The sequence below is a fragment of the Pogona vitticeps genome, chromosome 6, assembly GCF_051106095.1.
Source record: "Pogona vitticeps strain Pit_001003342236 chromosome 6, PviZW2.1, whole genome shotgun sequence".
Classification (NCBI taxonomy): domain Eukaryota; kingdom Metazoa; phylum Chordata; class Lepidosauria; order Squamata; family Agamidae; genus Pogona; species Pogona vitticeps.
Genome location: NC_135788.1, coordinates 50,702,635 through 50,728,044, shown reverse-complemented (window position 1 = coordinate 50,728,044; position 25,410 = coordinate 50,702,635). Strand labels below are relative to the sequence as shown.

Genomic DNA, 25,410 nt, shown 5'->3' with positions numbered 1-25,410 from the left:
CAGGGTCTGTGCTTCAAGTTAAGGGTTCTGTGTGAACCAAACTGTATGCATGTATGAATGAGAATAAGCCACGTTACTTTATCTTATTCACCTGATTATTTTATTTTCCCTGTGTGTTGTATTTAAATAAACCTTGTTCTTTTATTTGTTTAAAAATCCATCCCTGGTCTGTGTGACTTCTTATAGGGAATGGTTGGTGGCAGCTTAGTTAACGTGTGGCAGATCCCAGTAGGTCTGGGTTTGTCACAAAGTGTTGTCAAAGAGGCTATATCTAAATAAGTGATGAAAACAATCTCATCATATGAACTAGCTAAATGTCCTTTATCTAATACTTTAAAGGGGCATTTGACTCATGCTATGGCAGTTTCTACAACCTTTCTGAAAGGGGTTCAGTTATATGCCACAACCTGGTCCCAGGAAATGACTTTTGTGAATCATTATAGGTGCTGTCTTCTATACTCGCATGACATCTCACTAGCTGGTATGTTACCTTGGGAATCATCCATATGTGTGTATCACAGAGACATCCGAGAAGTCCATGTTAACCCTTACATAAGGGCATTTCCTGGACGATCAGAGGCACATTACACACTGCTTTTGCTGACAGGGCGATGCCCTGACAGATACTGTATACTGGGCTAAATTCAGATATGCTGACAAAAGTAGCTAAATTCTGTGCTGCTGCAATCAAAATCCGTGAAGGAAAGGTTCCACCTAGAGCGCAGCTATAGAATCTGCAAATTGGTATATAGGTAATGTTCACACAGGCTCTACGAGCTTCAAAGTAACAATTTTGGCATTCAATGTAAGCTGTAATAGCCCATAGATAAGGCCTATGATAGGGAGTAGGAGATATTTAGTAAGATGTATGAATGTGGTTTTATATATATGTATATGTATGTTTTTAGTTCATGGGTGTTTTAGTGTTTTTAATGTTTTTAGATTGTTTTTATGTCCCCAAATTTAATAATGTATCTTAGTTTTGCAGGTCAATGACCGTAATAAAACATTTCTTTCTTTCACAGAGACCACAAAGAAGGACAGGTTACTTACTCACAACTGTGACTCTGAGTAGTCATCTGTGGATTCACACAATCCACCCAAATTCCCCTCTGTCAAATCACTTTCACCAAGCCGGTGGTGTCAGAGGGAACTGAGGAGCAACCATTGGATGGAGCAAATATACTAGCTGAAAGGAGGATTTTAAAGCTCTAGAGATTGTTCCAAGATTGTCTGTACAGGCTCAGAGGAAACGCTCCCCCATATGTGTGAATTCACAGATGACCGTGCAAAGAACCACAATTAAAGATAAGTAACCTGTCCATTTCTCACCCATCTTTATAGGTTGCTATGATCAAAGTAGTAGCACCCCGAGCAGTCCTGAAAGTGATTGATTGTGCCATTCAAGTGTGTGGAGGTGCTGGATTCTCTGAAGACTTCCCATTAGCACAAATGTGAGTGAAAGATACTGGCTTATACCTGAAGCAAAACACCTCTCCACCACCCCATTAGGAGCTCAGGTCTCTTCTTGCTGCTTATTGTGGAACTGCAAAAAACAAAATAACAGAAATGTTAAACATTTTGCAGACCACAGTACATTGTTGCTGAAATGCATTTGGATTGAAAGTTTGCAAATTTACTGGATTAAGTTTTTTTCTTGAGTGCTAACAATATTACAAGGTGGGCTCCAAGTCTGAGGACCTCTCTGCCAATGTGTCTTCTGGCCTGTCTCTAATAGCAGTTCTTTCTAGCAGGTAACTTGCTTCTGGCAGTAGTGGTCGATCAAATTACACAGAGTGCACAATCTTGATCCACAACATTGTGGGAATCTAAAATGGCAGCTTTCTTAGAATCTAGTCTAGTGAGCCAACTTAAGAGGATCCCACATGTTACAAGACTGTAATATTGCAACAAGGAATGACAAGGAGATTGTTGTACAATATTCCTTGTCACTCAAAGAAATTCAGCAAGTTGACAGTTTTGCTGTGGCACTACATGAAAGCCATGCACTATGTTAAGGTTTTAAAACATTATTTTAAGATAAGAACTCTGTACCAACTGACAGCCCATTCATTAATTTTGAAGTTTCAAAACTTTGTTCCAACCAGAAATCTATCCACTTTACCAAACTTGCACTTTGAACAAAATCATATAATGTGAACTGCCAAAGCTGGGCATTTTAAAAGTCCCATTGCCTTAGTGAGAGTTAAACACATGCTGTCCAACAATTGGGCATTACATGATAAACTTTGGCTCTTCTTTGTTGCGTGTCAAGCAGTTGGTGTGAAATAGAAAACAACACAAAGCTAAGGTACAAACTGCTTGGCATCCATTTTGCAATGCTTCATGGCAAGGCCATCCAAAACTTACCTTTCAAATCTTCTACAGGTTTGCTCATATTCGAACATTACGTGTAGCTGATGGACCTGACGAAGTTCACCTCTCGGCAATCGCAAAGGTAGAATTGCTCGATCAAGCCAAGCGGCTAAATGCCCATCTTTAACATTAGTTTCTGTTTGGTTGCTGCAGCAGAGCAATTTGTGGTTCTGATCTTTTCTTCTGCTAAAACTTAAACTGGAAACATCTCCCAGTGAAAAATGATAGAAGCTAACTGAAACGTGGACATTCCAATTTTGACATAGCTCACCTCCATCTCCAAATGTTCTGATTGTGAAACTGCCGATTTTAGATTTTTCTTACCTAAGCTTTAACTTGACAGTACTCATTACTTTTGCTACTGCTGTAATTCCTGTACACAAAATGGCTTCACTAAAACAGGTATAATCCTGATATTTTACTTTTTGGGTCATTTAATCCAAATACTCCTAAAGGAGGAGACACTGAAGACTTGCCTCAATGCAATTTGAAATCTTCTCTGGCAGTTGGGATTGCAAACAATTTTCAGTATGAATATTCCTGCTTACTGGCACAGCGGATCTTATATAAGGTACTGTATTCCTGTAACATTTAATTAATGGTAATAAAAAGGCACGGTAATAAAAAGGCATGGACACACAGCCATTAGTTTACTTCATTTGAAATGTATTAAATAAATTATCCAGTTAACAGGATACTCTACTAATCATAATCAAAATTCTGCAGTGCCACAGAAAAGGCACCTTTTATGTCCTAGTCTATGTTGCCTTGAATAGTCTGAGAGAAAGGTGGTTTATAAACTTAAAGATGACTTCTCATGACAAAAAAATACCAGGGGGACATTCATCATCATTAGTACTAAGAACAGGAAATGTGTTATTTTATTTTTAAAATGCTGTTTTAAATACATATCCATTGCTCTTCTTAATTTACCAGCAGTGAATCTAGTTGTATTAAAATACAAAAATATATTCAACTATAACTATTAAACAAATGCAATTTTTAACATCCTGGATGTCCTACAAATTTAATAAATTGTATTTTACCTGTTTCGCCATTTTTCCTGGCTAGTGCTGTTTTATTTTTTTTGGGGGGGGGGAGCTCTACTCTATTCCAGTAAACAAAGAAAATTGCAAACAGAGATGTAAACAGTGAAAATTTTATTTCTAGTTCTTTGTTGTGTGTGTGTATGCCTGTTTCATATATATATTTTTTTTCTGCAGTGGTCCTTTTATTTTACAGGGAAGGGAATACAACTTTCCAGTTCTTTTTCTTTTTTGGGGTTTCTTGGCATTTCAAAAGAACCTTTAAGAATTACTTGAAAAAAGGTCGACAACAAAGAATTAACCTACTCCAAAAAGCAGACATCTGTAGAGTAGAAAAATTATCACCCCCCCTACCAAAATGTACACTTTTCACAACAAAAACAAACAATTTAAAAGGATCAATCAAGCAGGTAAAGCACCTCCCTCAGGAGGAAAATTACCAGAAGAAAACAGAAAATAAATACACATGTAGTCCCCATTCTCAAAAGCCAAGAAAAGCAAGCAAGCAAGCAAAGACAAAAAAAAATACATAATTTAAAGCCTCCCAACCAAAAGTGGAATATTGGGAGATTATTCTCTCCACCACTTGATGCTTTCTCTTTGAATCCAGCATAGCATAAATAATGGAAAAATGAAAGTCCAAAAAACACACAAACATGGAAAAAATGCCCAGAGAAACAAAGGGAAAATTTTTTAAAAAATCCCAAATTGGAAGAGGAAGGCTGCCCAGCAGTAGCAAAAAAAGAGGTGGAGGGAAAAATTGCTCCACAAAATCAAGAAAAAAGTGAGGCGGGAAGCCTATGAAACAAACTCCACCCATCACTGGGTTCAAGTCTCTTCTACAGATTAAACATATTCCCCATCCACCCCTGGATGTTCTGATCAGCTGATGACAATCTTTGTTGGTCACAGCACCATGTCACAAGACCATTAGGTGCAAAATTTATCAGGTGATTTGACATACATACAGGAGATGCAGATTGGCCATGCATTTCCTGTATCATCTTGGAGTTTGGTCTCCAAGAATCTAAGTTGCAGTTGTGCATTTGCTGACATGGATTTCAATTGCTTGGTCCCAAGAGAGGCAGAAACCATGGGGCAGGGGGCCCAGAAGTCCATCTTTCAAGGAAAATTAGTAAACAAGTACAAAATATCCATTATCTGTCCAAGTTTACAAAAGGAATAGAAGAGCAGAAGTATGCATATTTCTCATCAACAAGGCTTTCATTTCCCTTTATTTTTAAAATTTTATGTACATTTGAACGATCTGTATAATGTACATTCAATATAGAAAGTTTTATATATTGATAATGTATAGAACATATCACAATTACACTATGCTTTTATATAACATGTTAACATCATTTTTAAATAATGTTTGTGTTTTTTTGCTGCATTTTAATTTTTCAATTTGGTAAAGCCAGTTTTACATACAAACATCTCATTAGATCTTGTGAAAGTAACATTAATGATTGAAGACATAAGCAAACACGAAGGTTGTCAAGTTTTGGAAGTATGATCAGGTCTAACTTGGGAGGAAAATAATCTTCTAGTGAGTTTGGGAAGTTCAAGTGATTTAGCCCAATTATTCGAGACTGCAGTTCAACTTCAGTCATGCTAGTTCATAAAATACAAAAACCTAGGAAAATTGTTTTGATTCACAGTCTTGTAAACAAAAATATAAAGGAACAAAATGTGCTTACGTAGAGCAAGAAAATTCTTGTGTACCCATTCAGGCTGATCCACAAAGTACTTTCTTTTTACGTTACAATGTGATAGAATCATGAACTTTTTTTCTAAAAAAAATATATTCATAGAAAAGGGAATAACACTGTCATGAAACTGGAAAAGCAGGCAGAATTTGTTCCAAAATTAAACCAAGGAACAAGAAGGGCCTTCCTCATGACTGGCCAATCCGCCTTAAGAGTCTTTTGTGCAAGCATTTTGTACCCTTCAGCCAGTATCCCCAGCTTCGTGGTCTACTGGAGGTGGAACACTGGGCAAAACGGTTGAAGATCTCCCTGCAGTAAGGTAGCCAGCAACTCCAGGACCTGTGCCAGGGGGGAAAAGGGATTTTTTGCCATAAAAGTTTAATAAGCAACTGAGTGTGCTTCAAATTACTAGTTGAGATGGTTTGCATTCATGACCTTTCAACTGTGCTTGTTTTAAAATCTCCCTATCTGGACTAACTACAAGCTATATACTATTTAATATTTCCATTCCTCCAAGCACATTAAATGACATCAACTACAAAAAGATACCCCCCAAAACATAAGAGTTTTATTCAGTTTGTAACTTGGATCCCTGAAGTCACTGTTGCGATAAAACGGCATGCCAACTCTAGGATTCTACAAGGTGCTCCAACAGCTACACATTTGCTACAGTTGTAGGCCATGCATCTAGAAAGCATTTAGTTCTCAGAACAATGCAGACGCAACGTGCACTGAGCAAAATATATCTACCTGCTTTAGAGAGTGCTACAGAGAAGTTTAGCAAGCTGCCTGCAAAAGTAGATCTAAAGCCCACTTCTGAGATGAAGGGGACTGCTACCAGATAGAAGGGAAGGAGAGGAGATACCTGAGGGAAAAAGAAACCGGAAGCAAGAGAAGTAGAGACAGCAAAGCATTATGAAGCAAAAGTGATGCACAATTCCACAGTGGCTCCAGTGGGCTTGTAGTTGACAAATAAATCATTTAATAACAATCACGCTCTACCACTGGAACGTAGGACTGGATATACTCAAGAAAATCAGGATTAAAGCTAATGCTTAAAAAAGAGGATTTTTCAGGTAATTTGGTTTCAAGTACTCCCCATCAACTGTTAATTATTTTTCACATCATTATTTCTCCAGAGATGAAACAAAACAGAAACCCTGGTTCATCAGGAGCTGTTTTAGCCTGATTCAGCCTCTTTAACTGTCTCATTAACAACATTGAAAATATAAAACTAACCAGAAGTAGAAATGAATTAATGTGTTATCTAAGGATAGAGAAACTGCACGGTGGACAAAATGAAAGGAAGAAGGCTGGAAATTACAGTGTTCACTGACCTGTGAGGTATCCTGCTGTTTGTGTCTCAGAAATGAACAAGTCGTGTTTCTGATCTTTGAAGGCACTCCAGACAGAGGAATGAGACAGAATTTCATTCACCTGAAAGATCAAGGAAGCCCAGGAAGAGTTCCATTTTACTTACAGCCAGTTGAGAAATATTGTCATTAAAAAGGTTAGTTCAGAGGTTTTGATATGTTTTTCACTTTGCTTTAGTTTTGCGTTTATTTGGGTCACTCAGTGGCTGCTTCCAGGCCTCCCTAACAACAGACATTAAGCTCTCCCCCTCCCTTTTGCCCCTCTGAAGGCAGGGCAATATTTAGGCAGACTCTGTCTTTGTTGCTGCAGAACAGGATTTTATTGGGTGAGCACTATTTTCTTTTACAGATGCATTTTGTGCTCTCAATCTTTTATATTTGAATCTTTTTCTAATGTTTCACTGGTGCTTTTAAGATATGTCTTAAGTCCTAGTTTGGGAAGACAAGGTATAAAACCAGTAATTTGAACTAGTATTTAAATTGCACAGTTCTGAAATATCAGTCTTTGGTCAAAATAAAAGATATCAACAGTTTGTAATTTACAAGTGCTTTACAAAATAATTCAGGATATGTGATGGGATGTTTACCTGCTCTCCATACTGCAGACTTCGAGTCATTGATTTCAAGGCCTTAACAACTTGAGCTTTCGTGGCTGAAGGATTTTCAAGATTCTCAAGGCCAACACCTTCAAGCAGTTTTAGGAGATATGGGATCAAATCAACTTTCAAAGCCTGCAAGTCAAGATTTTAGGACACTTAATGACAGCCTGAGCCAAGAGTGGCAGAGACTTCTGCCTCTTACTCAGTGTTGCCATAGATCTTGGTGGAGACTGATAAAAGGAAGATACAATAATTTCTGTGAAGAGTAAAGGAGGCCAGAGTTTACTCTTAAATTTGTTTCTCATAATTGGTAACTTTCACCTAGAGAAAGCAAGAAAAATCATCTTCCTAATACTCAAGATATTATTCTAGATGTTTTTTATGATAAAGACAGGTTTATATTTCTCACACACCGAGGAGGTCATCTCATTTCCGGTTCTACAAAATGGTACTTTGTTTTTTGTTATTGCTACAATTGTTAAAAGAATTCTCCTTTTCCCATTAACACTATGATGCAAGCACACTTATACTGGTATACAATTAAATTATTGTAATGTGAAGTCTGATGGCTCATGAAAGCTATAGAATGTTCTTACTTGAACTACTAGATCATTCTGTTCTTTCTGAAACATCCGATTAAGTGCTTCGCAGGCAACACCAATAGTATCTGGTCTTTTCTTCATACCATTCATCAGAGGGCCAATGGTCTCTAAAGCTGCCATTGAACGAACACAAAGCTGTATGAAAGAAAAAAGCAGTGTTGAAGAGTCACATCTAGGATAAAACTAGGAAAGCTGGCACCAAAGTTACCAAGAAGAAAGGAACAGTAAGATTGTTATGCTACATACAGTATATTACAAGCTGAGCAGCAAAAGACTACCCACCCCCTTAGAGCTGAATATCTTTAGGATTTAGGTAAACTTATTTAGTGAAAGTTTAAAGGAACTTGAGAAGACAATTATCTGACCAAAGTCTTTTGACTCATAATGTTAGGAATTTTTTGACATCTTCATGCTTATGGTGTTCAAGCTTGTTTTCACCCTAATATTTATTTATTTAATTAGTTCATTTGATCCATCTATTGGCCAGGCTACTACTCTGGGTAGCTTACAATGAGAGTATCAGCAACACAAGTTAAAATTAAATAATAACAACAAATAAGACATTAAGCAAGAGGGGGAAACTACTTAAATATGTAATGAAATATATACTATACCAATAACCAGAGAACACAGTGTTTTGTTTGTAACAGTGGCAATTGTGTCTTCAAGAATGGGCGGAAGAGCAATGACAGCCCTGCTTTTAGTGATAACATAGTTTTACATATTGTATCTTCAGTTGAAGGCAAGTTAATCTGGGGAGTATGTGTTGAGTGATTTTTTAAAAATTTTGACCAGGCAGGTTCCCTATGCCTGATAATGTCCTCAGTCCACAGATTTCAAACTCTATCATTGATTTATAGACTAATCTAGTCTATAAAGCAGGCATGCGATGAATGAACAGGAGATTGCAGTATGCTGGAAGAACCTATTCTTGGTAGAATAGCTTACTGTGATTTAAGTCTGCGTACCTCATTGTCAGACAGTATGTGAATGACACGCATGGCACTTTTAGGAATGGCATTGTTCTTGTGATTCATGGCCTGGAGAATCTTGGGAAGATGACCAAGTGGGGGAACCTGGTCTGCTAGCTGAGGCTGAGCACTGAAGAGGCACACGGTTGCTGTTGTTACAGTTTCTAATGTTTCCCCCTGTTCAAAAACACAAAATACAGAGCAAATCAGTGACATATCCTAATCTGAAAGAGATGAAAAATGGCAAAATAATTTATGAGTTCACAAGAAAAGTTCTGAAGAAACTCAGGAGTCATATGTACGGAACATCTGAAAATGATTTTGTCATAAAATAGTCTTATCCTGTTATGAGTTACAACAGCGCCTCCATCATACTGAGCAATTAAGTTTATTTATTATTTATTTATTTATTTTATTTCTATCCCGCAGGGTGGGGGTGGGACTTGAACTGGATGGGATGGGCAGAATCTGAACGGTATCCACTGAATCTGACACATACAAGGTGCTTTATATGATCATATGCACTGCACAACAGTGAGTATAGAGCAGTCATTTGCCAGTTTCATTAGTCTTGAGACACTGCAAACAGGCATATGGCTGATTCCTTCACCATCTTCAATCAGCATGGATTTATTCCAAACATTGAGGATTTCATTCTAAAGAAAAAAATTACACACCGGAGAATTACACATTATCGTCTCTGATCATTGCTAGCAGTGGATGTGTGACAACCACCTTCAGTAAATACGGATTGCACTACATGGTATTAGACTTTATTCTTAAGGCCTTTATAGAAGGCTTCAATGACCTGGTGCCCATTTCAAAACTGAAAACTAAGCTAATGCAAAAAATACAAGGTACACTTACATGGGGGTTGTTTTTCTCCAGTAGTTCAGTGAATTTTTCTAACAGTGCAATGAGAAATTCTCTGGGTTTTCGTAAGACCCAGGCCGGCTGGGCAATAAAGATTCGTAGGAAGACACCTCCTACAGACAACTCCCCTTCTGCTTCCCCATACACCACAGCAAAGTCCTCTGGCAACTAGATCAAACAGAAAGTGGGGGGTGGTGGATGTTAGTCTCTTTATCTGTTAGGAAGATTATATATTGCTCAGTGAAAAAAGTATAATGAAAAGTAATAAATTAACTTGCTACTGTGATAGTGTATGTCAGTTCAGAATATGCTACTGTGTAATTCCACATTTTTCTGGAACAATCAAATGGATTCAGGAAAGAGTAAACAATTAAAATATCCTGAACACTGGCACAAGGAACACTTGCAATAAAGAAAATGTAAAAAAGACATTGTGATAAAAACTAAAATCACACTGCTTTTTGTTTCAACTGTTCCCCCAGATGTAAAAAATATTTTGCTTACCTTCCAGTTAACATCTGGGTTGTCTCTCTGGAGTTTGAAGTGTCTTTTTTTTTTTTAAGAAAAGGAAAGATAATAATTAAAAAGTCATTTTCCGAATTGGACAGATATAAAGATAGTAGCTGGGACTGATGATGCTGGAGATTAAAGGCTCCCTCATCAGTTTCAAGGCTTCCAAAGATCTCCTTGGGTCAAGTGTGATCACTAGGAAGCCTTGGAATTGGGAGGGAGTGGGGATGGTAGGAAAATTTAAAGATGAAAGTTTGCATCTGATGATATCACCATTTCTGATCGCAGAGCTGTGCATGATTTTACAGTTGTTCTTAGCATTTTTAATAACACACAAATAAAAAGTAGTCTACCAGCTGCACCTCTTCCTGTAGAGATCTAATCTGGACACATTAATGCATGCCTTAGTTACATCCCAGTTGGAATACTATAACACACTCTACATGGAGCTGTCCTTGGAAGGTATTCAGAAACTTTGGCAGGTCCAAAACAATCCAGCCAGTTTGTTAACTGGGGCTGGCCACAAGAATCACATACACCCACCCACCCCCATAACAGCAGTTCCACTGGCTTTCAACCCATTTCCAGGCATAATTCAAAGTGCTGTTTTCAACCTATAAAGCCCTTAACAGCTTGGGTCCGACTATCACAAAGACCAACTCTCCTTTTATGAGTCTGCCTAGATGTTAAGATCAGGTGAGGCCTCTCTCTTGGTCCCATCAGCTTTACAGGTACATTTGGTTGGGACACCAGAGAGGGCCTTCTTTGTTGCTGCTCCTAGATTCCAAAACACCTTCCATGGGACAAAAGGCTGGCCCCATCTGTGCTGTCCTTCTGAAAGCGGTGAAGACTTTCCCCTTCTGGCACTTTCCCTTAGGGACTAGCTATCTAAGAGAGATTTTAAAATGGGATGCTTTTTACCTACCATTTTAAATATAATGGTTATTTAATTATTTTTAATATAATTTTAATAATTTACTGGTTTTAGCTTTTAATGATGTAAGCTACTTTGAGTTTTTTAAAGAGAAAGGTAGGGTAAAAATATTTTAAATAAATAAATAGACCTTTGTATGATACCAGTTAGAACTGAGTGCTTGCTGCTGTTCCTGAGGATTACAGACTGAATGCATTTTTTACTTTTACTATTTACATCCTGCTAGCTTCCACCATGACTCTATCTACAGAAATATGCCAATGATTCGTTATTTTGACATACTCTAGCATCATTTCACGAACAGTTGTAGACACTCTCTCTCTGGAGTTGTCATTCCATATTAACTCTGGATTTTCATGTGTTCCTTCAAAAATATGAACAGCAGCTTCAGGATTATCTCTCATGGCATCCATAAAGACACCAGGCAGAAACTTCATTAGGATAATTCTAACCTAGAAAAAAAACACCAATACACAGAGAACAAGTCAAAATAACAATTTCTACTGAGAATCAGGCAAAAGGTAAAATTTATTTTTTAAAGAAAGGAAACAAATTTAACTTCTTCACAATTAGCTTTGTAAACTGCACTGACTGCTGGAAATGTTCTACCTTGTGAAAGTATTACAACAGCTGGACTCTGTGGAGGGCAATATATTGTGAAGCTACATTTTTTTTTCTAAACAGCAGGATGCTCAAGATATATAGAAAGTTCCACACATGGTGCTGCTTGAAGTTGGTATCATATGAAGGCTGTTCCTTTGTAGCCACAAACAATGATTACACCAGCACCTAGCACAATCATAGCACTTTTGATATGTGATAGGACCTCTTGACACTACAATAACTCATGCGATTCTTGTGTCTTTGTGTGTTTTAAAAAGTAACTATTAAATGACCATACAAAAATCATTGACTTGCCTTTGGACCAACCAGTTTGTCTGCTGTCATTTTAGCAAAAAGCTCTGCTGTCTGAGACCGAACTTGTGGATGTGTTGAGTTGCAGAACATATCAAGTAAGTAGATTAAAGCACCTGGAAAAGAATAATACTGTTGGTGCTTCCTATCAGAACAATTTCATTCCATTCACTCTTGGTGCAACTCTTGCAAAGAAACCAACAAAATGCATCTAAGGTCACCATACCTTTTGCCATGGCCTCCTTAACTATTTTGGTGCTGGAAGTCAACGCATACAGAGTTTCAAGAACAAGCTGCCGACCTGTCAAGATTAGTGAAACCATGAGTGAAAACCAGGTTATTGTATTGTTTGAGAACAAAATCCTTGGAGGGAACTGTTGGAGATCAAATTGGGGCACTATGAATTCTCACATCAGTATCTAATGTCAGTATCTAATGTCTAGAGTTACGATCAAGCCAAAAGTCTGATCAAACAAAGGATCTTAGACATAGAAAGGCAGCATGATCTGAATAGAGTTAAAGCACATTAAGGGATATCATCAGTATCAATAGAAATACATCAATGTCTTACGTAAGCGAACTCGAAAATTCTGAAAGTAGAAGGGCGTTTATGCTAATCCGTATGGACATGTTGCTTTCTGCCATCTTGGAGGGCAGTTATAAGAAAATTCCTTATTTGAATCGGCTCTGCATATGCAGTGAAGGAAGTATGGAGACCTTGGAGCATGTACTCATGGATTGTAAAATTTATGAACAGATCCGTGAAAGCTGTATTAATCAAATTTTTTTAAACAGGGATGGAGGTGACAGGAAGGGCTGTCTCCAGACCTTGCTAGAAGATAGAAGTAAGACTACAACTTACAATGTGGCCAAACTAATCAAATGGATAAAGACCCCATTGAGTAGCACATGGTGATTTAAGGTCATTTAGGCTAGCAAAGGCCCCTCAGGTCACTAAAGGATGACAGTGTAAAACACACAAACACACACACACACAGCCAGTATATTTTAAATTCTAGCGTTTTCGGAACTTTTTATATACGGTTATGAAGGTTATGAAGATGCTGTTTTGCTGATTTGTCATTGGTTTTGTGTACTGATTCAATGTTTCAATGGCCTTTGGCTAAAATTTGAATAAAATTTGAATTTGAACAAATTAAGACACTGCACGGCTTGTTTAGAGATGGGCAACAGGATTGTGCCATAGTAGTGAAGAGAGAGAAAAAACACAAGAAAAAGGACTTTTAAAAAAGTTGTAAAGGAAGAGTAGAGAAAAAAAAAATTAAGAACTTGTTCAACAACCTATTGAAGCTGAGGCAGGAACCAGACTGGAGATCTCGGTTGTTCTCACTAGCAAGACGGCACCTGTCACTTGTCCCACGTGATTGATGTAAAGAAGTTCTCCCTAGCTCTCAAGTATTTTGAGATACAAAAGGAGTGGGAGCGACAACCCAGGATAAGGCTGTTCTCTTCCATTGCATAAAAAGGACCTATTTAGGAGAACAAAAACCTTCCATACATTTAGTTGATGGCACCCTCTGACCAGGAACCTGAAGAAAGCTAATGCTGCATACTGAATTGCGGGCGTTTCCTATTCAACAAACGCAGCAGCTTCTTCAAGAATGCGTGGTGATTTGAACACAATCGAAATTGGTAGAAGAAAGTGGGCAATAATTCCGTTTTAATCCTCATTTTAATGACCCACGACTCCTTCAAGTTTAGGCTCTGAAGCAGGTTTGAATGCCAGCAGCAAGGTCTAACAAGCAAATGGACACCATTGAGCACTGGCATAGTGATTTTATTTGAACAGTGAGCAATTTTAGTGTTCTGAATTTAGAGGGCAAAGCCTCAGAAAAACATCAGTATTCACATGCACAAGTACATGGCTTAACAAAAAGCTGATAGCATATGCCAAGATCCTGTACTGCAGTAAGTCCTGGAGCCTTTGTGCATGGCAGGAGAGAAAGCTGAACACGTTCCATATGCATTGTCTCCAACGCATGTTTGTCATCACCTGGCAGGACAAAGTTCGAAATAGTGTAGTCCTGGAATGAGCTGGAATTGTTAGCATTGTTAGTATACATTACTGAAACAGTGATGTCTATGTTAGCTTGGGCATGTCGTGAGAATGACTGTTGGATTCCAAAAGATCTCCTGTATGGAGAATTAGTGCAGGGAAATCGCCCCAGAGGGAGATCACAACTGAGATACAAGGATATCTGCAAGTGGAATCTGAAGGCCTTAGGAATGGACCTCAACAGATGGGAAACCTTGACATCTGACCGTGTACTTGACATCTGACCATACAGCCTGGAGGCAGGCGGTGCATCATGGCCTCTCCCAATTTGAAGAGACCCTTGTCCAGCAGGCCAAGGCAAAGAGGCAGTCCCGAAACCAGAAAAATCAGGAAGCTGGACAGGGGACACTGTCTTCAGTGTGGAAGGGATTGTCACTCTCAAATTGGCCTTCTCAGCCACACTAGATGCTGTTCCAAGACCTCTATTCAGAGAACGTTACCATAGTCTCTTGAGACTGAAAGATGCCTACACAAAGTACATGGGAGTAAGTTCTATTGAAATCTGTGTGGCTCAGCTTGTAGGTAAATGTGGAGAAATGTTTAGTTTTGTTCTGGTATACAAAACATTTCCTAAATATCTTTTTTAAAGAAACCTTTTAGTTAGGAAATAAGTTAAATATGCTCTACTTACTTGAAGGTAGTGAATGCAAGAGGGCTAGTAAGTTGGAAAGAACCATGGCCTCTGCTATATTATTTACACATTCTTGGTTACTAGTCACAATGTTCACCACCTGTTAAGAAAATGCAAAATCATCAAAACTGCATTGCCAGCTAAAGTTTACAAAAGCTGCTAGTTGTCAATTTATTTCCTTCAAAAGAGGACTGACTGTTATACTAGGACAAGGATTAAGAATCATTGACTCTCCAAATGTTGAACTACAGGACTGGAATAAAATCTGGACTCAACACCTTTCTCTCAGTTCTTCCTTCTATACCCGATGAACTAGCACACTAATTCCAGTACCTACCATGAACATCTAGTAAAGTTACTTCAAATATTTACGCCAAGATTCATTCTTCTCTTCCTCAACAGGTACACTAAACTCCACCCCTCCAAGCTAATAATTTTGCACCTTTTTGTTCACTGCTCCTCTCTGTAGCTGATTCTTCTCCACTACATCAACCAGTCAGAATTCACATATATAGTGCGATGTCACAAAAGTCAATCAGATTCATCTACATCTTCAAGTGCAAGTGAAGAGTTTGCATGGCCTTACTTTCAATAGAAGGAGGGCAGGAGGAGACAAGGGGGAAATTCTGCCATTGCTAATGCAACCATATAATAGATGGGTGATTAAAACATCTTGAAAGACATTGAGAGGCAATACCAATTTCTAACAAAGCAGCCAAGTTATTTTGTCTCGGCATGTGTGAAAAATGAGGAAAAACAAGACAAAAATATTGTGGCACTTTAAAGATTTAACATTTATTTTAGCATGAACCTTTACGAATCAAAATTCACTTCAGACACATGGAAGGCTCATAACTGTGTCTCCTGTGTTTATATATACCCACATAAAGACGCCGTATGAGGACTTCTATGTCTGAAAAAATGGCTTTTGGTCCATTAAAGTTCACAGTGAAACAAATTTGTTTGTGTTTGAAGTGCCACAACATTTTGCTGTGGTTCTTTTCCTCTCCCACTCCTTAATTTGTCAACAGGCTGAGGGAAGGTATTATATCACAGCAGTGGTTTATCTGATCTGAATTCTAAGGCCCCTTTTTAAATCCCTGGAATCTCTTTGTATAGTGTGAAATAACCAGGAGAGCCACTGCCAGTTCAGGTAGGCAGTAGCGGGTCAGATATACTGTACTAGAAGTCTGACTTGGTATATGGCTTCTTTGTATGTCATTTTGTTTTTACTGCCTTCCATAAGTGTATTCCTTATAATCCTTACTTATACAGCCTATGAAGACAAATCAGAGGCTAAAGTAATCTGAAGTCAGTATTTCATTTCCAGCATTTCATTCTCAAATTACACAACACTAAAGAGTATTTATGTAAAATAATGCACATGCATCTACTACAGTATATAATACTGGAAGATGAACTGTTGGAGAGCTCAGTGGCTTAGGTCTCTGCCTGCAGAGCCAGAGGTGGGGAGTTCAATTCCCCACTGTGCCTTGAGAGGGGTTGACTTGATGACCCATAAAGTCCCTTCCAGCTCTGCAGTTCAAAGGCTATGATGACAATGACTACCACTTGTTTCATCAAAGAACAATATACTAATTATTTTGCCATAAGCCATGTATACATTAATTTGCTTATTTGTTTTTTACCTCCAGAGCTAGCTGTTGCACTTGACCAGCTCCATGGACCCGCAGCAGTGAGAATATTAACTTAAAGTGACCTATGCATTCACATTCTGATCCTAGGCAGAGAAAATTTTTAAAAATTACTATACTTAAACCATTTGAGTGGACTAAAGTAAAGTGAACACCTATCTTAAGCATAGGCATCAGTGTTTTTTAAAGTTATAAATAATAGCCATGTTAATTAAATTTACAAAGTTCTTCTGATAAGAAACCATACAATTGATCTTTCCTCTCTCTAGGTAGCAAAAACCTAAAGCCAAAACTTTTCCAGTAGCAGTGTTTAAGATGTCCAATATACTTCACTCACCAGGGTTGTGTTTTATTACATTTCTCAGAGCCTCCAAAGCCATTTCAACCCTTCGAAGTCTTTCGCCATGTTGGTTAGACTCAACTTTTCCTGTCTGAGTCATGGCCATCAGTGTATGAAGATACTGTGCCTGTGAACCTATATAATCCAAAAGGCTTGCAGCAAATGCTTTTGGAAGCTATAAGATAGCAAACATACAATGTAAGAAGAATACTTTGGGAAGGCAAAAAAGAAGCAAGCAATTTTTTACATTAAATACAATCCATCAGCATATCACAGACTATTTATACTTAAAATCCAAACAACCCGCCCTATTAGGATAGACTAGTAGCTATTTTTCAAATTCACTGAACATAACTCCCACAGGAACCTGCAATAAACTGCAGCCTATGTAGCTTTATAGTGTGTGATTATCCCAGTTTGAACAACATTTTGCCTGCTTTTTAGCTGCTAATAAAAGGAGAAGCAAACTGAGAGTAACAAAGCAAGAAGAAGTGAATATGGGTCTCTTGAAGATGCATGCTGATCACTGAGATGAAAGAGAAACACCACGTTTCAATTTAAAAACCAGAAAGAACCTTCAGTTGTAACACACTTCACAGTCATATGCTCAAAACTGGTTAACCAATTTAAATAAAAGGTCTCCACATGTAGCACAAACAGAATCTCACCTCTAGCTGGAATGTAGGGACTTCATTGTAAACTCGAACAAAAATCTCTCCTACAATAAGTTCTTTCGCGTGATCACTGTAGACAAATTCTGATCCGTAGCTTTTATCACACTCGCCCTTTAGGAAGGAAAAAAAATCCTGATTTGACACCACTTTGTAATGAGTAATATATTAAAAGAGTTGTTTGCTGCTTCATAGTAAGTAAGCAACCTAATGCAAAAGTGGCACAATCTGCAAGATGATCTTTCATTTAAACATTGAGGCCTGTAAGTATCTTGCTCACATTTACCATGTGTAGGTGTGGAAGCACCTTCAGCTGTTTGGCAAGGGGCCTGTCACAACCAGGCATCTCCCCAAACAGCTGCAATCCTTTTCTCAAGTCTGTTCCATGTGTGGTAACATCTCGACAGGATACTGGTTCAGAACCTGGAGCCACAAACTTAAAAAACATAAACAGTGCATTTTTTGTTTGCTTCAGAAAAGACTAGAAATATAGAAAGAAAAAACTAGGAGCAGATTTCATCTGTCTTTGTTGCTATTACTATTCTGCTTCTCTATGCTGTAGCTGCTATTTCGGATAACTGTGGCTTCATTCTGTGCACACATGCTAGACTCGTGACACTTTTTCACAATTTCCACCTCAGATACTACTAATAAGCCAGCCTGGCAATCTGGAAAAGTGACTTACTCTTTTAATCATGCTCTCCTGCTCAGATTCCAAAAACTCAAGAAGTTCAGCTCTTGTGCGATTGTTCCAAATCAAGTAAGGGCTCTCTGTGTTGCTGTTGAGCATTTTCAAAATCTAGGCAAGATATAATGAAGCCAGAACAGATTTACTACAATAGTAAAGATTTTTTTCAAAAAAATATCCCATCTCTACTTAGCTTTGGTGTAATTCAATATTATTTTTAAAGAGATTGCTGGCCTTCTCATTCTCGCACCACTTATGTTACTTCCTCTTGTTTAATCTTTAACACAACTATATTTGGAATATTTCTTCTTCTAAGAAAATCTAGCTCGAATTAAGTCAGGATTATTTTTTTCAAAATATGGGTGCTATAGAACATGACCTCCAGTCTGCAGCTGCAGGGGGTTGTGTATGCACATGAACACACTGTGTTATTAACACAGATCATTTCTCTAGGTGTATTCATCTTCCCAGTGCTTCACATGAACACTAAAGCTACACAACATTTTGATATGTTGTTATATTTTGTGAAGTAGATCTTAGGATCTGGCCAGAAGAAACACACATGAAGTTAGAAATGACAGGATGAATAGATATTTCTAAAAGACCTATGCCCTTAAGCAATTGTGACCAAAATGTGTCAGCTGCTAAGCTGAAACAAGAAGATGCTTATATGGCCTATTTCCCAATACATTAGTGGTGGAGAAATTTCACTACATATATGTGAGACAGAAGGCAAGTCGGGACTCCCACTCGCCAGAGAGCCATCTCTCCTCATCACCAAGACAGAGAACCCAAGCCGGCCTCAAATGAAGCATCACAGGAGCCTCGCCAGGGGGCAGAAGTAGAGGAGATCACAGAGGAGCTGAGGGGGGGGGACGGAAATAAAGGAGCACAGATCATAAAAGGTGGGAAGGAAGAGAGAGAAAAGGGAGGAGACAGAAGCCGGGATGGGGAAGTGAGGAGAGAAGAGAATCAGTTACCTCCCATTTGGGAGTGGGTGTGGATGCAAGACCGGTGGACACAGAAATGGGAGAGATTGAGACTACCTAAAGAGGAAGCTGATTATATTTATTTATTTATTTATTTGATTTATACCCCGCCCATCTGGCCTAAAAGACCACTCTAGGCGGCTTTTAGGCCTTATAGGTGGAGGACGGTGATCCCACCACAACCCTCTTATTGGGGAGAAGCTGAAGTAAGAGAGTGGAGGAGGAGGTTAAGAGAGGAGAAAAAATGGGTAGAAAGGGAAAGGAGAGGATCGAATGGAGAGCCATGGAGATGAGGAGGTTAGCAGAGAGAGAACGAATTGGGAGGGTTTGGAGCAGGAGAGAGGTGCCCAGTGGGACGATTTCGATGAGGACGAGGCTGTGCCCTTGCTTGATGCTCCGTCAGGGATGACCCTGAAGGAGTGGACGCCCCCAAGTTACCGGGACCTTGGAATAATAGTTATAATGACCCTTTTGCATCTGATGGTTGGAAACCCCTTCTGGACCCATTGGAGGAAGGAGACAAAAACATGCTCACCAGTTCAGAACACTTGTTTATTGCTTGATACACAAATAAATGTTCCACAGTTTTCACTGCAGCCTGTGTTGCCTGAAATCATTGCGAAACAAGACCCTCCCGCCAAACCCTCACAATATACAACTTTATATCAAACGTACATGCTCCTAAGTACTTTGTTTATGTGCCCATGTTAAATAAAATGGAACCATTAATAAGAAAACTACAGTGTTCTCATACCTCAGTGGGGTTAACCACAGCAAGTTTCCTTGCAATATAAGGGGTCAGCATGCCTGCAAGGCTTTTCCTGATCGTTGGGTTTTCAGGTGTAGCTTGTTCTCCAGGAAGATATCCACCAAGCCGGCTCAAAGCAAGGAGGCTAAGCTTGGCAAGGGTATTAGCTACTTCCTGTTATGAAAAAAGAGTGAATTAGTCTTAGTTATTTTACTTGAGTGGAGGAAGAACTCAGACACAGACTCTTCCACATGGAATACTCTAAGCAAAATCTGAGACAGCTTATGGTAAGTGCTTTTGCTCCCTTTGGAACAACTGCTGTTTCTCACTACAGCTCCTTGTAATCAACCCCAGGTAGTTCAGAAAGATCTGCCAACTCTCCAAAGGTCTCAGGGGAAGAGGAGAAGAGGTAAGTTATTTTTAGTTATATTTCATTAATTCAAGAATCCAAACTGTCATATCTATGAGCCCATACAACTGACCTTGAGAAAGGAAAATTGGGACAATCTGGAGTTTTTCTTGTTTTTTAAAGATAAGTCTCCAAACCAGGTTTCTCCCTTCCTCCTAGCTCGAGGGGAAGTCTGTACACTACTGAAATTTCAGAAGGTGTTTGTCTCCTCAGAAGATGCATTCCTTGGTTTTGAAATGTTGCTACGTTTATAGCAGAACCAATCAAAATTAAATAAACAGTACTCATAAGCAGAGCTTAAGGAGAAAGATTCCTTGGGGAATATCAGTCATTTGTCTAATATGCTGCAGAAACATTTACATGAAGATGAGGTAATGATATGAAGGAGCAGCCACTAGCTTAATTTGCCATCGTGGTGGCAGCAAAAAAGCTGTAGTTAATTCTAAAAGCAGGAGTTTCTCTTAAGAGAAGATGTACACTCCCTATCTGCCATGTTTACAAGTAGGTTCATGGTCTCAAAAGCACAGATCTGCTTGTAAACAAGGCACAAGGAGAGTGTGACACTTATTGCAGAGGGGGGAATGCACTATTTGTAAAGGTAGAATGCTGCCTTTTTGTCAACACAGCAGCAAATTCAACAGTTACAGGAGGTGGGGTATGGCCCTGTGTGGGCTCAGGATGGTGGTGCCACTACAGCCTTCCAAAATAGAGCACATTAAAGAGTGTGTTTGAATCTAAGGAACTTAATTCAAGTTCCTAAGATCCCCTCAGAAATGTTGGTCATTACATACTTAAAATTTGGTGTTATGAACTGCAAGACAGCTCAGTGGTTTAGGTCTCTGGCTGCAGAGCCAGAGGCTGGGAGTTCGATTCCCTGCTGTGCCCCTACTTAGTGATCCATAGGGTCCCTTCCATCTCTGCAGTTCTAAGAGTATTATTATAATTCCCAAGGATTACCTGCTGATTGGAATCTTCACTCTTTTGAATACCGCTTTCTTCCAGTGTATAATCATAGTTAAAGAGGTAGCCTAGTAAATACCAGAGGACTCCAGCTTGAAACAGATGTGTTTGCAGCCAGAAATCCACAGCAAATGAACTGACACATTCTACTCCAAGGGAAGCCACACGTGGAAGGTTCTGCATAGGATTGAACACATTTATTTACTTTGGATGGCAAATAAGATACAGTGAAGTCCAGTAGGCATCAGATAAGGATGTGTACTGATAAAAGTATATCATATAATAAAGTATATCATATAAAGTATATCATATAATAAAGTATATCATATAATACAACAATGATAAGTTCCTCATGAGCTATAAGGCTTGGTTTTGGCTTACTTTATCATCAGACTAGAGCAGGATGGGGGAGCTGGAGCCCTCCAAAAGTGGTAGGGCTGCAGTTTCCCTGTTGGTGATGCTGGAAGTCCAACAACATACACAGTAGACCATCCCCATTCTACAGTATAGTGGGACGGGTAGAAGGACTACTGAGGTGTGAACCTTTGTCCCTTCTGTGGTATATCTTTTTTGAACATAAGCAAAAAATGTCTTCCATAAGTCTTTAAAAACATGAAAACTAATTTGAACTGGGTTCTGTCTGGATATTCTATAACATTCAAAATTAAAAGTATATGAATGTAATGTTATATCCTTTAAATGAGAATTCCTGAGGCACTCCTTTTCTCAGCACACACAGAAAAATAAAAAAATGTATTAACTCAGCAGCCATGCATGAGCTTACCTTGCCGTGATACAACACCCTACAGAGGTCCTTAATGATATTTGGCATTTCAGTTATTTTCTCCCTGCAGTCTTCAAACTGGGCTGCCACACTATAACATTTACTTATGTGTCCACACACCTATAAACAGGAACAATTTCTGAAGCCACAAGGAGTTGGGATGGTGTATAAAAAACACTATATGGATAACTTCAAATATACATTCTTTAAAAAAAATTACAAAGGGATCACAACACTGTAATTTTTAAGCAATTATCCTCTTGCTTTCTTGTCAAATAGTGTAACCATTATTTTTGAACTTTCTAATGTTGCTCCCAGTGCCTGTTATTTTAAATTCCCACATGATGCAAAACCAATGTTCAGACAGAGGGATACATCCACGGTCATTAAATACGCTTATGGCAAAATAGGTAACAGCTGTGACTGATTAGGAAAACACCAGTTTTGCACTCAAAGGTTCCCAGATACAATCCCTGTTATTTCCAGGCAAAGCAGAGAAAGACTCCTGCCTAAAATCACGATAAATATTGCCAGTCCGCAGGCTGATAATATTTAGCTAGATATAATAGATTACGGCAACTTTCATACCCTTATAAACATGGTTTGTTAATAATAATTACATTTTACCTTACATGCACACACGGATCAAGTCCTCCATGACATTTCTTTAACACTTACCTGAACGGACATATCATCTGGCTTACTAGAACGTGTCAAAACTGCAACACAGCGATTAAAAGCCTCCTGTAAGACCTATGGAGATGATTTAAAAATAAATAGTACATAGTCAGCAGAAACTCTTATAGCAAATTTTTTTCTCTATAATCTTTAGGTACTATTTAAAGTCATATTTAGTACTCTAATTGTATATACAGTGGCCCCTCGACTTACAGACGGCTCGACTTACAGACTTTTCGAGTTACAGACTTCTCTGGCTGCAAAATTTAGATTCGACTTGCAGCCAGAGAATCGACTTACAGACCAGAAAAAAACCAAAATGGAATAAAAATAGAATAAAAACCACTGGTTATGGGATTAATCGGTTTTCAGTGCATTGTAGGTCAATGGAGATTCGACTTACAGACTTTTCGACTTGCAGCCACCATTCCAATACGGATTAATTCCTTAAGTAGAGGGTCCACTGTATGCTGTATATACACTATTTCTAGCCAGATCATCACTAACTGGAAATTTAGCATAATCTAAAATGGCAATTCTCAGAAGTACACTTTATATTTTACCTTTTTAACACAAGATTAATGTTATGTGTTTAACTGCATTCATATACTGTATGTTTATAATAAAATAATTGTTTTGTTTTTTTACTTAATTAAGGAAAATACATAAAATATTTAGTATTGTTTATGCAACTTACAGAATAGCCAATAACAGCAGTTCTGAGACACTGTCACATATACAGCTACAAGCCTGAGGAAAAGCTTACTTACTAGTCTCCCTAGCCAAACTAATAAAAGGTTATTTATTTTGAAAATAAAAGTTCATTCTTTAAAAAAAAATGCAAAGTAGCTCTCTCTCCCACTATGGGTTGTTTTATCGCATTTTAATGGAATTTTATTACCCTGACTGACTTTACGAAACTATTATTATATGTATCTATTTTATATTAATTTGGTTTTACTGGTCTTTGACTGTAATAAAGTATTAATTCATTCACTCTCTCCCACTACCTCTTCCCAAACACAACACAGAGACCCTCCCAGTAGGGCTCTACCTCTATCCCATTCTCTCTTCTTAGTTCTTCTGCATTCAGTGCTGAACAGTTGACAGTGTAGAAAGCCAGCTCTGTAGCAGCAGGCAACAGGGGAGACTCTTTGGAGAACAAGAGGTCATCAGAAGTTTCCAATGTGATTGTCTTGATCAACATTGGATAGCCTGCATACTTATATGGCTTCAGATCTTGAAAGAAGGAAAAAACAGTCAAAATCCAATTTGAAGCAGTTCTGCTATGACATACTACCAAGAGATACTGTGCAAATTATATTATTTCATAGCCTATTACATCAAAGGGCCAGTAGAAGAAGAAAAAAGAGCCTGAAAGGAGGAACTAACTAAAGATACTTGAAAACAAGCACAAGATTTTGTGAGATGAATCCATTCAGGTCAAACAGAAAAGAAAAAAGGTACCATCAAAAGCAGTCATAGGCAATGACTACTCATCAAAGCACAATCAAGGAGCATATGAATGAGCTGGCATGTGCAGATGGACATGGACTGCTGGCTTGGTGGTTCCTAATAGTTTGCTCTTCAGACGCGCAGGTGTTCCGCAGGTGCTCAGGCTTTCCTCCCCCACCTGATCCAGTGGACGCCCACTCAGAGGCAGCATCCTGGGCTTCTTTGCCCCACTTCTTCCTCTGAGTGGGTGCCCACCAGATGAGGCAGGGGAGGGAAGCTAACAGGATATCTGTGCATCCAAAGAATGAACCATGCAGGATCACCAAATCAGCAGTTCCTGCCCACCTACCTCTACAAGGTGGCACTGAACAAGCTTAGAGATAGAGTTGTATGTGCATCAAACTCATTCAATGAACGACACTTTTAAATATGTGGCCATAATCCTATTAGCTTTAATTGTGCACACAACAACGCATTGCACACACAGTTACCCTGTTTTTGGGCACCTGAACCAAGGGCTACTCATTACTTGTCTGTATATGCAGAAGCCCTGTTGCTTTCAATGGTATGATATACAAGTACTTTAATTGCAAAACTGTGTGGAGAACGTACTCCACCTGCAGTATCATTACACTCCTCCCAACAGCACTGTGACAAAATCTAGAGCTGTGCAACGGGTTTTAAGTCTCTGCTTCCTCAGATTAAAGCTCTTGCAGAACATATAACGGAGCTCTTCCAGCTATCTACAATTTTGCTCATGTGATATACTTCAGGTAATGTGTCAAGCTTAGAGGTCTGGCATTGCAGTTTTCTATTACTGGAAAAACATTCACCACATTTCATAGAACTGCCTATTTCTGTCTTAACCATGCCAATTTCCAGTATGATAGAACTGTCTGCATTAAAATACAATGATGAATTTATATATTCAGCTGTTAAGTATAGTTGGCTGGCTGGATAGCTCGGTGGTTTGAGTACAGTATCTGACTGCTGAGCCAGAGGTTGGAAGTCTGATTCCCAACCGTGCCTTCTTAACGAGTGCGGCCAGCCTGTGTGGTCTTCGGCAAGCTGCACAGGCCCAGGATGCCCCAAGAAGAAGGAATGGCAAACCACTTCTGATTACTCTCTTCCTGGAAAGGATTGCCGTAAGTCAGAACTGAATTGACAGCACATCATCATTATTAAGTACAGTTACCTTCTCTGTGTCTGTTGAAAAGAATACTCTGAGCTTTCAAAATCAAAATTATATTCTCAGGATCTGGACCATCCACCATTTTGGCTGACTTCGTGCACAGAAACTCATATGCTTTGTTCACTTTTTCAAACATATCCTGCAGATGTATGCATATAAACAACACACATGCATAAATCTAATCTCAAAACACATTCATTAATATTGCAAAAGAACCAAGCT

The 25,410-nt window shown here is 38.7% G+C and overlaps 2 protein-coding genes across 5 annotated transcripts in view; one reads left to right on the top strand and one right to left on the bottom strand.

The window, feature by feature from the left end:
- ACAD11 (acyl-CoA dehydrogenase family member 11) overlaps positions 1 to 3,433 on the top strand; it is a 69,341-nt gene extending 65,908 nt beyond the window's left edge. The window contains exons 19-20 of the mRNA XM_020804567.3: positions 1,345 to 1,454; positions 2,389 to 3,433. Coding sequence (XP_020660226.2) covers positions 1,345 to 1,454; positions 2,389 to 2,503 — 225 coding nt within the window. The 3' untranslated portion in view covers positions 2,504 to 3,433. The remainder of the gene's footprint in view (positions 1 to 1,344; positions 1,455 to 2,388) is intronic.
- Positions 3,434 to 4,627: 1,194 nt separating this feature from the next.
- The window catches only part of DNAJC13 (DnaJ heat shock protein family (Hsp40) member C13), a 70,325-nt gene continuing 49,542 nt past the window's right edge, over positions 4,628 to 25,410 (bottom strand). For 3 of the 4 annotated variants that reach the window (XM_020804563.3, XM_078377354.1, XM_078377355.1), the window contains 21 exons: positions 25,192 to 25,327; positions 23,596 to 23,780; positions 22,542 to 22,616; positions 21,864 to 21,983; positions 21,077 to 21,256; positions 19,717 to 19,884; positions 17,971 to 18,084; positions 17,283 to 17,399; positions 16,612 to 16,789; positions 16,269 to 16,360; positions 14,620 to 14,719; positions 12,138 to 12,212; positions 11,915 to 12,027; positions 11,279 to 11,448; positions 10,057 to 10,099; positions 9,547 to 9,720; positions 8,677 to 8,856; positions 7,703 to 7,843; positions 7,095 to 7,238; positions 6,472 to 6,571; positions 4,628 to 5,473 (listed from right to left, as the gene is read on the bottom strand). In XM_020804563.3, the coding sequence (XP_020660222.1) occupies positions 5,376 to 5,473; positions 6,472 to 6,571; positions 7,095 to 7,238; positions 7,703 to 7,843; positions 8,677 to 8,856; positions 9,547 to 9,720; positions 10,057 to 10,099; positions 11,279 to 11,448; positions 11,915 to 12,027; positions 12,138 to 12,212; positions 14,620 to 14,719; positions 16,269 to 16,360; positions 16,612 to 16,789; positions 17,283 to 17,399; positions 17,971 to 18,084; positions 19,717 to 19,884; positions 21,077 to 21,256; positions 21,864 to 21,983; positions 22,542 to 22,616; positions 23,596 to 23,780; positions 25,192 to 25,327 (2,703 nt within the window). In that variant the 3' untranslated portion in view covers positions 4,628 to 5,375. Of the gene's footprint in view, positions 5,474 to 5,866; positions 6,000 to 6,471; positions 6,572 to 7,094; positions 7,239 to 7,702; positions 7,844 to 8,676; positions 8,857 to 9,546; positions 9,721 to 10,056; positions 10,100 to 11,278; positions 11,449 to 11,914; positions 12,028 to 12,137; positions 12,213 to 14,619; positions 14,720 to 16,268; positions 16,361 to 16,611; positions 16,790 to 17,282; positions 17,400 to 17,970; positions 18,085 to 19,716; positions 19,885 to 21,076; positions 21,257 to 21,863; positions 21,984 to 22,541; positions 22,617 to 23,595; positions 23,781 to 25,191; positions 25,328 to 25,410 lie in introns of those variants that run through there. The other variant, XM_078377356.1, reaches the window with a different exon arrangement.